This window comes from Bactrocera neohumeralis, chromosome 6, assembly GCF_024586455.1.
Source record: "Bactrocera neohumeralis isolate Rockhampton chromosome 6, APGP_CSIRO_Bneo_wtdbg2-racon-allhic-juicebox.fasta_v2, whole genome shotgun sequence".
Lineage (NCBI taxonomy): Eukaryota > Metazoa > Arthropoda > Insecta > Diptera > Tephritidae > Bactrocera > Bactrocera neohumeralis.
The window spans coordinates 11,190,666-11,205,159 of record NC_065923.1 but is presented as its reverse complement, the minus strand read 5'-3'; the positions used below and the strand labels follow the sequence as shown (position 1 = coordinate 11,205,159).

At 36.0% G+C, this 14,494-nt stretch overlaps 3 protein-coding genes across 9 annotated transcripts in view; 1 reads left to right on the top strand and 2 right to left on the bottom strand.

Annotated features, from left to right (window-relative positions):
* The window catches only part of LOC126763553 (bestrophin-2), a 48,874-nt gene extending 45,245 nt beyond the window's left edge, over positions 1 to 3,629 (top strand). For 3 of the 7 annotated variants that reach the window (XM_050481164.1, XM_050481163.1, XM_050481162.1), the window contains exons 8-12: positions 450 to 689; positions 748 to 1,060; positions 1,589 to 1,687; positions 1,760 to 1,996; positions 2,085 to 3,627. In XM_050481164.1, the coding sequence (XP_050337121.1) occupies positions 450 to 689; positions 748 to 1,060; positions 1,589 to 1,687; positions 1,760 to 1,996; positions 2,085 to 2,695 (1,500 nt within the window). In that variant the 3' untranslated portion in view covers positions 2,696 to 3,627. Of the gene's footprint in view, positions 1 to 449; positions 690 to 747; positions 1,061 to 1,588; positions 1,688 to 1,729; positions 1,997 to 2,084 lie in introns of all 7 variants that reach the window. The other 4 variants (XM_050481166.1, XM_050481168.1, XM_050481169.1 and 1 more) reach the window with 4 other exon arrangements.
* Positions 3,630 to 7,214: 3,585 nt separating this feature from the next.
* On the bottom strand, positions 7,215 to 8,109 carry LOC126761702 (serine protease 1-like). Its single transcript, XM_050478062.1, has 2 exons — positions 7,844 to 8,109; positions 7,215 to 7,773 (listed from the first exon to the last, which is right to left on the bottom strand). The coding sequence occupies exons 1-2, from the start codon at positions 8,107 to 8,109 to the stop codon at positions 7,215 to 7,217; spliced, it is 825 nt and encodes a 274-aa protein (XP_050334019.1).
* Positions 8,110 to 10,535: 2,426 nt separating this feature from the next.
* On the bottom strand, positions 10,536 to 11,517 carry LOC126761435 (serine protease 1-like). Its single transcript, XM_050477573.1, has 2 exons — positions 11,273 to 11,517; positions 10,536 to 11,100 (listed from the first exon to the last, which is right to left on the bottom strand). Exons 1-2 carry the CDS (start codon positions 11,515 to 11,517, stop codon positions 10,536 to 10,538), a joined length of 810 nt encoding a protein of 269 aa, XP_050333530.1.
* Positions 11,518 to 14,494: the final 2,977 nt, after the last annotated feature.

Genomic DNA, 14,494 nt, shown 5'->3' with positions numbered 1-14,494 from the left:
CCTACATTTATCAAACGCATCATTACTAGTGATGAGACGTGAGTTCATGAATAAGACGTCGAAACTGTTCAACAATCTAGCGAATAGCCCTCCAAATATGAGTCGAAACCGAAAAAACCAATTCACCGTAGTCATTGAACGCCAACACAGTCGAGGCTTATGACAAGTGTAGGGAAATTTGTATTAATCGTTGTCATACCTGTATCCGCTGAGGAGTTGTATTGGAGACAATTAAAATATGTGAAAATGTAGTTTTTTATGTCAGTCCGGGTCAAATTTGATCACATAAATAAATATCTTATGTTTTGATATTGCCAATTAGTTTCTTGAAGCTCACTTAAGGCAAGTAAGAAATAGGTTAGGAATGGATCATAAAAATCATAATATACTAAGAAAAACTGCTCTCAAAATAAGTAAATAATCGCCATTACAACCCTTATCAATTCTAGGCCGCCTACTTGATCGTCGATGAGATGCACGAGGAGCATCCCGAATTGCTGCGCGATCAGTATTGGGAATGTGTGGTGCCCAAAGAGTTGCCATATACCGTCGCCTCTGAGCACTATCGACGTGAGGAGCCCAAAGGTTCGGCGGAAAATTATAAAGTGAAGAAAGAGGATGCCATGTACGCCAATATAGTGCCAGGTGGTGGTAAACGTGGACTCGTCGACGATGTCTACGCTGATTATGTATGTTAAACACCAGAGTCCACATATAAAATTTAATAATAATAATTTCTTTATGCAGGAGAGCGTTGACACACCAATGGTTGAGCGACGTAAAAATAATAATTGGCTCGTACGGCAACTCTCACGTATGGGCTCCATACGCAGCCAATCGACAGCTTATTCATCGAGTGGCATGGCCTTTAATCGGAATCGTCTCAATTCGGTCTACTCCAGCCCTGAGTCCGGCATACCGGTTAACATATTACAGCAACAGCAACAAGCACAACAACAACAACAGGGTCAAGCAGGGCAAATACAATCGAAGCCGAGTTTTTACGGCAAGTTTGTGAATCGTAAATCGCAACGCGCGCAAAAACAGTTGATTAAACAGAGTAAGTTGGTTGATTATAAAGTAAATCTGATAAATAATGCTTATTAGATGCGACTAATAGTTCATATGTACTATATACATATTCGGAATATTCGTAATATGAAAATAGTGTGCTCAAGAAGCGATTTTCTATTCTCAATCGGCCGCGTTATCCAACCTAATCCACCTCTTCTTTTGATATACTGTATGTCTCTTAATCATATTCAGTGATGCCTTGAAAATTGCCAAAATATTTTCAAGTACTCCAATGTTGCCTACATTTCGGGGCAGCCAAGACACACACCTCTACTAAGCATATTTAAAATCCTCATCAGCATCATTAATAGGCTAAAAGGAGTATATATCTAGCATAAATTCAAACTAACCATTAAGTACTTTGGAAATTATTTTGACTAAACGTTTCCTCTTTCAATTCTTACTTTTTATCGAGAAGCTTTTACATAACTTTCTAATTTTTAATCTACACTTTTTCTCCGATAATAACACACACTCATACACACACATAAACGAATATACCAACACTAAACAGACTCAAAGCTGAATGGTCTCAATGTCAATGTACCCAAGACACGACCACGCATACCCACGCCTGACGCTTCCAAAGAGTTGGGCGAAAAAGATTTGAATGGTAAGTTTTTTTTTGGTATTGATTTGACTCATTTTGTTGCAGCACCAATTCAAAATTTGAATGCACCCATAGGCACGAAAACCGTCATTATGACACCACAGTTGAGCACTCAAACCTCCATGTATCCCTACACGAGCACCAACAATCAGGATGGACCTGTTTTGGGCACACTTCTATTATCGCCCATTAAAGAGATGGATAGCTCATCTTCCAATAATACTTTGATTCCAGGACATCCGACAACAACGGCATTGGCGCAAGCTGTGCTACCAGCCAACTTGAAGGACATGAACTTTGGCGTTGCCTCGCGTGAGTACCAGCAAATCGTTATTTGGAGTTAATAACTCATTTCTCTCTGTAATGAAAACTTATGTATATTTTCTGTCTCTTTATACAGCCACAGCGCCCGTCACCACAAATATTACGACACTCTCTTTCCCCTTCACAATGAGCACCAGCGCGACGGACTCATTGCCCGCTGGCACACTGAATATCGTACCCATCGGTGCCACACAAATGCCGACCATCACCACCACCGCCAGTGGTTTCGACGCCAGCGATCTCATCACAACAATTCCCGTCTCACTGTCCATACAACGCTCGCCATCGATGCGCTCCATCAACGACTTCAGCGGCAATGAAAATGTGGATGTGCCACATAACCTAACTGGTGGCAATGGCGGTGGTGGTTTGGTCGCCACCACAAACAACGCCATACTCACTATAAAGCCACTGAATGGCGTTGACAATATTTCACGCAACAATAGTTTTAATGCCAACTTGAATCTAAATCTGCAAGACTCATACATACTAGAGCGAAATGCATCGGTGCGTTCGACTGGGCAACCCATCGGCAGTAGTGTCACGGATGGACCGACAACGGCGCCTCGTGACGCTTCTGTAGAGGGTAGAACAGAGAGTGTGGGTGCCAGTGGCGCTTCGGCGCCCTCTACTTTGGCGAAGCGCACACCCGAGCCGGCGAAAGGCACGAAGGAGGTTTATGTGTAGGGCGAAAGGTGTTTGTCAGAAGGCGTATTAGAGAGACAGCTGCTCTTATTTATGCGTTTGTAAATATTGAATTCAAAGTTGTTAGCTAATTTTTAATAATTCAAGTATGATATGCTTCATAGCTAAATTTCTAGAACTAAAATTGTTTTCGGTAATAATAACAACAATAATATGAATAATAAAAATAGTAATTATTATTAATAATCTTATTATTACTATTACTATTAGGCCAAACTATACCCTATATATGTATAACTATTTCACTCGAATAGCATATAACGGAGATCAAATACATCTATAAATATATAATAAGCTTTTACGAGACACGCTCTATGCATTCCTTAACGCTGGCGATATAACGGTGTTTTAGGCATAGAAATCATAAAAATCAAAAGCAACAAACGGTTCTTTCAATTATTAGCTCCGCAAAATATAATTCATTATGTTTAGTTAATAAATGTTGTATTTTATTTAATTTTATAGCTTTATGTAATAGCGTGCAAGTATGTATATACACATTATATATAAAGTTTTATGTAATAATTTGCTATAAATATTAAGTTTATTCAATTAATATTTGTAAATAAATTGAATCTCTACAAAAATCTAAAACCGAATGCAACCTTTTGTGATATTTGTCATATATACTTTATATATATGTACATATACTATATATATGTATCTTTATATGCATACATATCCACATCTATGCCGATGTTAAGAAAATTGTAAACACTTGCTTCTAGTTGCAATATTAAATACTATATATGTATATAATATACTACATATATAAAACTAGAATTGATTTCAAAATTGTTGATCAACTTTTATGTTATTTATATATATGTTTGAAAATATATATACATAGATGACTTTTGTTTAAATTACTATACATATGTATGCGAAAAGTTGTGCGAAATTTTTATTTTTTAATTTTTTAACTGTAACTCATTTTATAATAAAGATTCTAAAGTAATAAAGGCGCTGAGAAAGAGCACATACTTTATTAATTACTTTATAGAAAGCAAATATTCTGTTTATTTTGATGGAAGAACCAACTCCGAGAATGAGTTAGATTTAGAACTGTCCAATACTTACCACACCAATCAACAGCGACTTGATAGCTCACAGAGGACTTAACTTGTCATTATAAATAGTGTTGAGTTTGATTCTATACCCCAAGAAACATTTTCAAAAAAACATTAATGGCAAAAAGGAAGACTTTATAATTTAAATTTGCGCAAAAATCATCGAAATTATTTTCCAAGTTGGTATGACCGTCTGTGCCAAATATCACATCAAAATAATCCTACGCTTGTCTTTCTGAAGTACTATACATAAGAAAATGTTGGAATTATTCAACAAAGAAGTTACATTTAATTTTGTGCGAAATCAAATTTCTGTTGCCGAAATGTTGAAAATGTTGGAAAAGGTCTTCGGAGATAATTGTTTGTCACTAACAAATATTTTTGATTGGTGCAAATTATTCAAAGGAGATCGAGAACGCATGGACGACGAACCATGTCCAAGGCGGCCATTAACATCAATTGGTGATCGACTCGTCAATAAAATAAAAGAACTGCTGAAAACTTTGGTTGGTTCCAAAACAACTAAATTTTTTTCGAAAAACTGTGTCGAGTAAACGTCTGGAAAACAGTGCTCTCCGACGACCTGGATATCACGAAACGTATTAAATGGGCGATGAGAGTTGATAAATCTACCGAATATCGTGGCAAAGATAAGCCGAAGCTGAAAAACCACATCAAAGCAGATCAAAAATCAAGCTCATAGTGACTGTTTTGACTTTGATTATTAAAGTGCGGTGCACTCCGAATTCCGAACGATCGGCCAAACTGTCAAAAAGAAACATTATTGAGTCTTATGCGTCGTTTCCGCGATGCTATTCGTAAAAAGAGGCCGCAAATATGCACCGACATACCTTCCTTTTTGCACCACGATAATGCACCGTCACATAGTGCATTGATTCTTCGTGAGTCTTTTTTGCCAAATTTTCAACCAATATCGCGCTGCAGTATTCACCAGATTGAGGTCCGTGAGACTCCTGGCTAATTCCAAAAGTTGACTTTAACAGCTATTTCGAGGATTGAAATAAGTGTATTGAGGCCAAAGAGAATTTCTTTGAGGGGACGACATAGACTTCGAAGAATAAATTCTTCTTCTTCTTTACTGGCGTAGAAACCGCTTACGCGGTTATAGCCGAGTTAACAATAGCGCGCCAGTCGTTTCTTCTTTTCGCAAAATGGCGCCAATTGGAGGTTCCAAGCGAAGCCAGGTCCTTCTCCACCTGGTCTTTCTAACGGAGTAGAGTACTTCATGACCTAGCCAGCATATCCGTTGTCTTTTAATTCACTGAACAATGTCAATGTCATCGAATATCTCATACAGCTCATCATTTCATCGAATGCGATATTCGCCGTGGCCAACGAGCAAAGGACCATAAAGCTTTCACAGAACCTTTCTCTCGAAAACTCGAAGAATAAATTAAGAATTTTAAAATTACGAACAAGGTCTTACTATTTTCTGTTTATAGTAGTATACTCTCGATACAACCGACCGCATAGATCTAACTGCCGTGATATTTGAGAAAAGAAATTTTTAATCTTAGTTATGCAGTGGCATAACTCCAATGGAAATTTTGTCTCGAAACGAGTTTTCTCAATTTATAGCCATTCCAGGTCGCCGCAAAGCTTGTTGGTCGCTATATTTTATGTCAACATCGGCCAAACATTTGACGAAGGTAAAAAGAAACTGAGCAGTTTTTGCACATTTTTACAAATTTTAAATTATTTATTTTAGATTAAGATTTACATAAACCTTCAGCAGAATCGCCAGTTTGTTGTTTGATTGAACTCAAGTAATAGGTAATAAGAGTTAACGAGGGTAGATATTTTTGAACTTCGTTGGATTCCAGCACCAAAGAACTCCCGGACTCACCACTCCAGGAAATAACAATATTAGCTGACGAAATAATGCTAAAGGTACTCCAAAACTTTGTGTTTGACATATTGATCATAATGTGACATACTAATTGCAATTTACAAGAAACAGCGTTTCAATGTTCAGCGATACGGCCCCGTACAGAAGCCATACCATCGCTTCTAATTCATATTTGAAGTACAATGAAGGGAAGAGCGACCAGCCGAAACTTACGCTGTCGAAGTATAGATACATACATATATAACATATTTGGTATGTATTAATTAAAATGACAATTTATTATTGTCAATATCAAACCAACTTGACCTAGTAATATACATACATATATCTTCTGAATTCATAAATTTTAACGGTACTTTACCAAACATATCAGTAACTTGTTATATATTATAGTTTCTTACTCCACATTTCCTCGAACACTTGGGTTATCACTCGGCGGTATTATGTCGTCACTGATAATACCGATCAACAATCCGGTAGGAATTTATTGGCATATTTTATTATGTTTAATTTATTGGTATGCTTTTCCTTTGATAGAAAATAAATAACTCATGGGAAACCAATATATACCTTTATATCCTAAGAAACTCTATGAGTTAATCGTCAATTAGAGGGTAATTGCCAATAAATTTGGCGGTTAATTTATTAATCGGAAATAAAATATTGATTTGATAGTGAAAATGTTTTTGTTTTAATTATTGCTTATAAACATTATATAATAGAATTGTAAATGTAAATTCAACGCTATCAGCTGAAGGTTAGAAAACTTTTGGTTCGTTTATTTTCGATTTGTGACTTCCAATTATCATGACTATAACAAGCTTATCTAACTTATCAAACTTTTTCTGTCTAAGGTCAGTTGGAATTATCATTTTATTCTTTTGAAAAGTACATTAATTCTAAAAAGATTTGCGATTATTTAAAAAACGAACCTTTGCTGTCAGCTGACATCTAAATTGAGTTTGAAATTGAGTGTGAAATCTAAATTGAGTGTGTATGAACAGCAAATCCTTTGAAACAGTTTACAACATAAAATCCGCTACTAACTGGTCTGTTTTATAAGAGAAAAAGTAGCTGAAAATTTTGCATTATTTTAAGTTTTAAGAACAAAACTTAGTCAACAAAAGAATTCAACCCGAAAAGTCTAAAAATAATTTATATTTTTACAATATAACGATAGCCATACATAAGTCAACTATTAGAAATAATGTGTTGTAATAGGAGTTGTAAAAATACTGAGTTGTAAGGATATCAAACTTCTGACTAAAGTTTTATAGTCATCAACGAGGGCAAGATTTCTATGGAGTGGAGCATAAAATCAAATTTGAAGAGATTGAAAGTTTGTTCTATGGCGAAACAAATAAAACTTACAAATGAGCTTCTTATTCATAAGTCAAATACATGTCAATCCACAGCTCTTTACTATATGACCTTACTGACGCTGGTATAGTTAAGATTAGAATACTCACAAATTTAAACAAATTTTTTGATTACCTTTAACTTTTTTCCAACTTATATTTTATTTAAATAGTAAAACAATATATGCAGTTTGCGTCAATTTTCAAGCAGAAATACCGGTTTCTTGTAGAATCCATTCCAAGTAGCTGGTAAGGCGCGTAAAAGCTGCTGGGTAACCCAAAGAACAACCCGCACCAGAGATGAATGAAGTCAGGCCGACTTGTATTTTGCTGGATGCCAACACCAATGGGCCGCCAGAGTCACCGTTGCATGTGGAGATACCACCGGTTGTGGCAGTACAAATGTTGTTTGCTGAAATACCGTTATAGGACTCCTTACACACGGCATTGGAGATAACGGTCATGTTAGCATATTGCAATATGGAAGCAGGGCTGTTCGAAGTGTCAGAGGTACGACCCCAGCCGGAGGCGATAACGCTTTCACCATCATAAGTTGGGTATGATGAAGCAATTTTCGGAAGGGCAACAGGCTGAATCGCGGCCGTGTAGTTAACGCTCGGAATGCGAATGAGTGAAATATCATTTTGAGTGGTTTTTTTATCCCAGCTGGGATGGACAATGATGTCACTCCTGCTGACATTGTATATAATAGTTGGACTAGTACGCACAGTGGCACCAAGACAAACCTTTACGGAGGTGACACTGTTAAGAAAAAATTTTGCATTTAATTAAAGAGTGGAAACTGATAACGATGTTTTTAATAAGCGCTTACGTCTCAATGCAATGAGCAGCAGAAAGAACCCAGTTTTGACCAATCAACGAACCACCACACCATTTCGTACCATTATCGGTTTTCAACAGCAGACCGACTTGGTAAGGAAATTGATTCGTGGATGCATTTTTTCCATTTGTAATGCGTCCATCAATCTCCTCACTCACCACAGGTACGTAACGCGCGTGCTCAAAGATTTCTTCTGCGCGAGGATCAAAAGCTGAGGCAACAGCCAAAGTGAGTGCTAAACAAATTATGGATTTCATTGTGCTGCCTGAATGACAAAAAAAAAGAACTGTAAGAAGATTTCGAAAATTTGCAGTTTATATAGCAGACCAGGAAGCATATGTCAACTAAGGTGTTTTAGGGCCTTCCGTGTAACATATCAGTTTTATTTGACTTGCGCTTTAATAAATCAATTTTTTATAGTTGATATGCTTTTGGTTTAAGCAAGAATAACATAATATATAATTTTGACCTTATAGAAGGCCATTGACGAGATAGCAGGGTTCTCAGTTACCTTGTCAAGCATATCTTTTACAAACTCTACTCGACGTCGCTTTTGCAAAGGTTTAAGGTCTATTGGTATGAGTCTAGCATTGACTCGCTTCACTCAAAAACATTTACCAAAATGTGTTGAGTCGACTCATGAAGAATGATAATAACCTCCACGATCTTTCGGATGTCAATACGAAAATTTTAAAGCATTATATCCTAATAATACTATTTGTCTCAACGGAAATATGACGTCACACAGCAGATGGTTGATGCGAGTATAGTTATTTTTTCTTGCAACCTTACATTTATTGACCTTGATTTCAATTTATGGAAATAAAATTTATTAATTTCACTCACGGCGTTTATAATCTAATCACTTTTAACCAAACCGATAGCATTTTATCATATTTTCACTGTCACGTCTTAAAGCGTACGCCGATTAAATCCTAATTTATAGATAAAACAAAAAAAACACAGTTAAGAAGAGTTGCTTTCAGGTTATAATAACAAACAATCATTAGCGCTAACGTTTTTAGTGCGACACTTTAGTTTTTGTTGATTTATAACAACATTTTGTAGCTTTGGTTTGATGTAATGGAGTAAGTACCCCCAGTTCGCTAGGCTAAGCTAATTTAAGCCCAAATTGTTTACACTTGATTATGTTGGGTAATAGTAACGGGTCGTTTAATAGGGACGCCACAAAAGTAGACTAATAGGGACAGCAAACGACGCCAAATTCTTTCCCGATCTTATAACATTTCTCTTCAATAAGGTTTGCCATTTCATCATGGAAAGATATACGGTCAGACAACGAGTAAAAATTATTAAAACTTACTACTGAAATTCGGAGTCAGTGTCTCAACTTTAGCGCTTATTTTCCAATTTATGGTCATCATAATCGTCCTGTCAGATCAACAATTGAGCGTCTAGTGAAAAAACTTGAATCCACAAGCACAGTAAAAAATGTTCCCGTGCCAGTGATACAAAGAAGTGCCCGTAGTGACGAGAATATTGCTGCCGTTAAAGAATCAATTGAGAAGAACGCAAATCAGTCTCTCACACATCGTTGGGCATATCTGGGACGTCGTTGTGGTGTGGTGAAAAGATCTTTACCTATATACTTACAAGGTCAAATTGACACAAGAACTGAAGCCGCTTGACCACCAGAATCGTCGTATGTTCCTGAATTGGACTGAGCAACAACTTGAAAATGATCCGGATCTTCATCGAAAAATCATAAATCACAATCGATTTATTGAAAGCCAAGTTTGATGCACGTGTTTAAATGGCAACTGTACGGTGTAGTGATCCAATTTCAAAAATTACTTCAAATGCTTTGGTGTTGCCTGTGACAATAATTCATGTCGAATTTCGTGAAGATATCTTGTCAAATAAAAAAAATGTCCATACAAGAATTTTATTTTGATTTATCAGTATAGTGGACCAATATCGGCATTTCTGACAAAGAGATCGATATCGCAAAACAGTTAACGTATGCAAATCAACTCAGCTCGTCACGCCAAGCGTGTATTTATATAATTTATAGTATCTCGGCTGCTTCCGTCGGGCTGTTACAAACTTCGTCGCAAAATTACTATACCCAGTTCACGGTATAAATATATTATTTTAATTAATGATGTTTTCATAAAGAAATTTCAGAAGTTTGAAGGTATCAATATCGACCTTCTTTTTCTACCATGTAAGCCTAAAAGTAGGCTTCAAAAACTGATGGAACGTCTTAATAATTTATTTTAAATAGATCCATGGATTTTCTATGAATATAGGTGAGTGTTAATTTCTATTTTATGATTATTGTTAATTATAAATATATATACTCCCAAGAACCTACCTACTTTAGTAATAAGCGATTGGGTTGATATCCGAACTAGATAAATTCAACTAAAACCTTGAACTAAAGTATTTCTAACAATTGGAAGGGTGTGACATTTTTGAAGAGATTCAGAAAAAAAGAGTATTAACAAACAGCGCAAGTTTAGTCCTAAAATGAACGATTGATATCTTCCGATCTCCATTAAAATTCTACTTCTTTTAATTTAGTAATATGCTTTCAGCAATATACTTGTACCTATAGCTTAGTGAGAACACATATTTACCATCGAAAAAGCAAATTTAGTTAATCAACTTTAATATAACCACTTATAATACACAACAAAAATACAAGCATATTAATACTTTAGTGTTCGACGCCAGAGTGCTCCTTGATCCAATCCAAGTAGCTGGTAATGCGGGTGAACGCAGCTGGGTAACCCAATTCGCAGCCATCAGCAGCACCATACGAAGTTAAACCAACTTGAATCTTGGACGATTCCAAAACCAATGGGCCACCAGAATCACCACTGCAGGTCGAAACACCATTTGGTGTACTAACGCAAACATTTGAAGCCTTCACTGATGAAGTGCCGTAGATTCTAGAGCAAACTGTGTTAGAAACAATTTCTAAGGTGGCATACATCAAATTGCTAGAGACAGAGCTGGCGGAGTCGGAAGTAAGGCCCCAACCGGAGGCAACAACGCGATCACCACTGTACGATGAGTAGGTGCTGGCGATGCTTGGTAGTTTGACCGCGCTGATTTTGCTGGTGAAAGAAGTGGCTGGTATGCGGATGAGTGAGATATCATTTACGATCTTCTTCGAATTCCAGCCAGAGTGAATGATGACATTGTCTTTGGAAACGGTGTATTTAACTTCAGGGGATGTGCGTACAGTGGCGCCCAAGTAAACAGTAATTTCGGCAATACTACAATGAATATAAAACAAGAATTTAGTGAAATTTAAATTATTTTTTAAAATAACAACATAAATGATTCTACAAATTATGCTGGGTATTATTCTAAACGGACTGGATACGAAACCATGCGCGACTGTCATTCAGTTCTTCTGCCAGAAACGCTGGATATCATATGTCTTACCCGTCAGTGCAGTGAGCAGCTGTCAATACCCATTCAGATGAGATCAAAGAACCACCGCACCAGGACGAAGAGAAAATACTCTTTTTCAATGAAAGTCCAACCTGGTAGGGAAATTGACCCGCAGCGGCACGTTCACCGTTGGTAATGCGACCATTAATACCATCGGTGGCAGCTAAAACTGGGCTGCCGACAGTGTAGGCGGACGCTGCCGCGATGCATAAAGCAAAAGCGATGAAGAACTTCATATTGCCGAAATGACCGTAATACGAATAATGTTTTCTCCACTCTAGCATTGGACTTTATATATGCCGAAAAGTTTCAGGCAGTTATTTCGCTGCTATCATATCGTCCAATTACCTCAAGTGGAGCTATAATGAAATTAAATTTCAGAGATTCACCAATTGATAATCGTGGCACTATCTCGTATGTGCCATGCTAAGCGATGCTACGAATGTTAACTCAAATGAAGAGGTGAAGAATTGATTAGATTGGCTATCCCTAGAATTCATTCTTCACAAACTTTTAACCAAGCGTTTATAGTACACCACCAAAGACTAGTCAGTTAGCTTTCACGAAGTAATCGACATTGTTTTTATGTGTAATCGAAACAGACGCATGATTTTATATCAATGATCTGCTTATCACCTTCAGTAAAAACATGTGCTGATTTTTTGAAGTGGAGCCCACACTAGGGTGAATCAGAACAAAATCCTTCTCTAAAAAGGTCTCTCCAAGTATGAGCTCTTAATTGTAACCATAAAGTCCTCCGACTTATAGTTTCTTACTATCTGAAAGAAAATTTCAAATCTCGCTTCCAACTACTTGAAAAAATATCTCGTTTCATAGAATATGTAGGAAACTGAATGTTCTACAAAAAACTCTCGGACAATTTGCTCGTAAGCAGAACCATTTAAAAGATATAAACAACTAAAGTTTAATTATTTTAAGGCATTTTTTTCTCAAGAATTTTGTTACTCAATGAAAAAAAAACATTTAAATCGGAGAAATCACAATTACTGCTCCAGCAAAATGGTCTCTTAATTAATCAAACTGAAGAGTATAACAACAAAGTGTAAATAATGATTTTCGGTGACTTGACGTTTTTTCAATCAGCACGATTTTTTTTTAACTTATCAATTAACAGTTAGCCAAACTTCCATTTACGATATGATCTACCATTCAATAATTGGGGTGAGATAAAATTCAAGCGTTCCTGACGGTTGTACATATACGCTCGCGTATTACTCACCCTGAAACTTAGGTTATTCGAAAACAACCCTTTTTTACGGAGAGCCTGTTCACACACGGACTCTTTTGACGCTCAAACCGGTTTTTTGTTGGCGAGGGGACGTCGAAGAAAGAAGAAGGGGCCATGTCGCTCGTGTTCGAGTGGCATGCTTTGTGTTCTTTCACACTAAAGTTCGTTGACACGGAATTCGACTTTCCTTTTCATATTTGAAATATGTTCGGAAATTGAATTTTGGCATCTATTTTTTGTAATATACAGAAATACTAGGAGATCCGGCCACGCGTTGCTGCGGTATGGATTTAATACTATTATTCAGATTATATACTGTTCAATACAGTTAGAATTTTATTTACGAATAAAGGCGAAAATGCTTTTGTCGGTATAAGAGTCCAAGGGATTGAGATTTCATTTTGAATATGCTCAAATAAATTTAATTGGAAAAAAACAAATTTAAGGCTGCTTTCTCAATGTCCGGTTACCAGCCTTTCTGTCCAGTCAATAGAGTTGTTCGTTTAATAGATTATACTTAATCAGCATCAATAATATCCATGGTTAATGGAGATGTCCGCTTAATAGATATAACCTATCTTCTAAGTTAGTTCGAAGTGGACACAGTGTGCTAAATTTTACTAAAAGCGGTTCAGTAGTTTAGGAGTCTATCGCGGACAAACAACGTGATACGTACTTTTTATATTTAAAAATTTTTATATATAAAGATTATCGAAAAGAATGAAGAAGGATAAAAATTAGCTAATCAAAGGTATTTTTTTGCCTTGCTTACTTGAAGGACACCAGAAGTTCAGATATGAAAGAGAATACAGAAAAATGTCGAACTGACTCATGTCGCTTGTGTGGAAGCAATGGGTGAAATCAAAAAGGTAAATTTGCTGATAAAGAGCGGCCAAAGAGTCCGTGTGTGAACGCAGTCTAACCTATCACACCTTTATCTTGAAATGCCGGGTATACGGAGAGTTATTTTTATTACGCTTTTTGAATTTTAAATTCAGACATAAATACACCCCTCAAAGCAATCCATAATCTCTCAATTGATCACCGAAACAGAAAACTTTTCATCCTTTCGTATAATATGAAGATCTGAAGAAGAGAAACTTTATAAAAATAAAACATAGCAATAGACCCTTGCTTTCAGTTATAGAAGAACCAAAGAGGCGTTGTAAAATCTTAGAACTTACCTAAACAATCTAAATATAAGCCTATGCATATGTATTTCTACTTTCTAGAAAATTATCGGTAGGCCGTTTAATACGTACATATGTATGTTCACAAATATTTCCTTAATTTAATCACCCCAAGAAGGTCTTAGAAATCTCATTATTTTACATTCAAAGTCCCTGAATAAAGGATATATGAAAGATGAAAATTTGACAGTTTGTTTCATTTATTACGTAACGTTGTGAAATAACCTATATCATTGTTGTGTATTGACTTCAAGTATTTATATGTCTATGAATGAATATAAATATGTATAATACAAATATATATGTATAAATATGTGCACTGTGTTGATAAGTTAATGGATTTGAGTTCGAATTGTTCGATCAATTATTGATAGTTTGGCTAAAAGTATTTATATAACTAAGTAATTGAAGTGTTCTAAGGAGATTATGTTGTATGCATATGGCAGAATTTATTAAAAAATTTTATGACCTAGTCGATTAGACTATGCTTATTCATAAAACTGTTCGCGAAAAATTTATACTCTCTGCAATGATTATAATCTTATTTTTAATCAAACGCAGATGTCTGTAAGTCTGAACCGCTTATAGCTGGCAGGGCTTCTGTTAGAATTTAACGCGTAAAGAAAGGGAATGTAAATATCAAATATTGCTTTGAATTGCGCTTGCCTGATCTTTTCTACTTTTTTTCTATATTAGTTCAATTGGTGGAATAAATAGATAGCTGTTATAACAACCCTAATTAGACCAAACTAACTGATCATCCAAGTAGAAGAA

Coding starts and splice junctions, on each gene's coding strand:
- LOC126761702 (XM_050478062.1), bottom strand. CDS start 8,109: ATGAAATCCATAATTTGTTTAGCACTCACTTTGGCTGTTGCCTCAGCT. Junction 7,774..7,843: donor GCTGCTCATTGCATTGAGAC/GTAAGCGCTTAT, acceptor TTTTCTTAACAG/TGTCACCTCCGTAAAGGTTT.
- LOC126761435 (XM_050477573.1), bottom strand. CDS start 11,517: ATGAAGTTCTTCATCGCTTTTGCTTTATGCATCGCGGCAGCGTCCGCC. Junction 11,101..11,272: donor GCTGCTCACTGCACTGACGG/GTAAGACATATG, acceptor TATTCATTGTAG/TATTGCCGAAATTACTGTTT.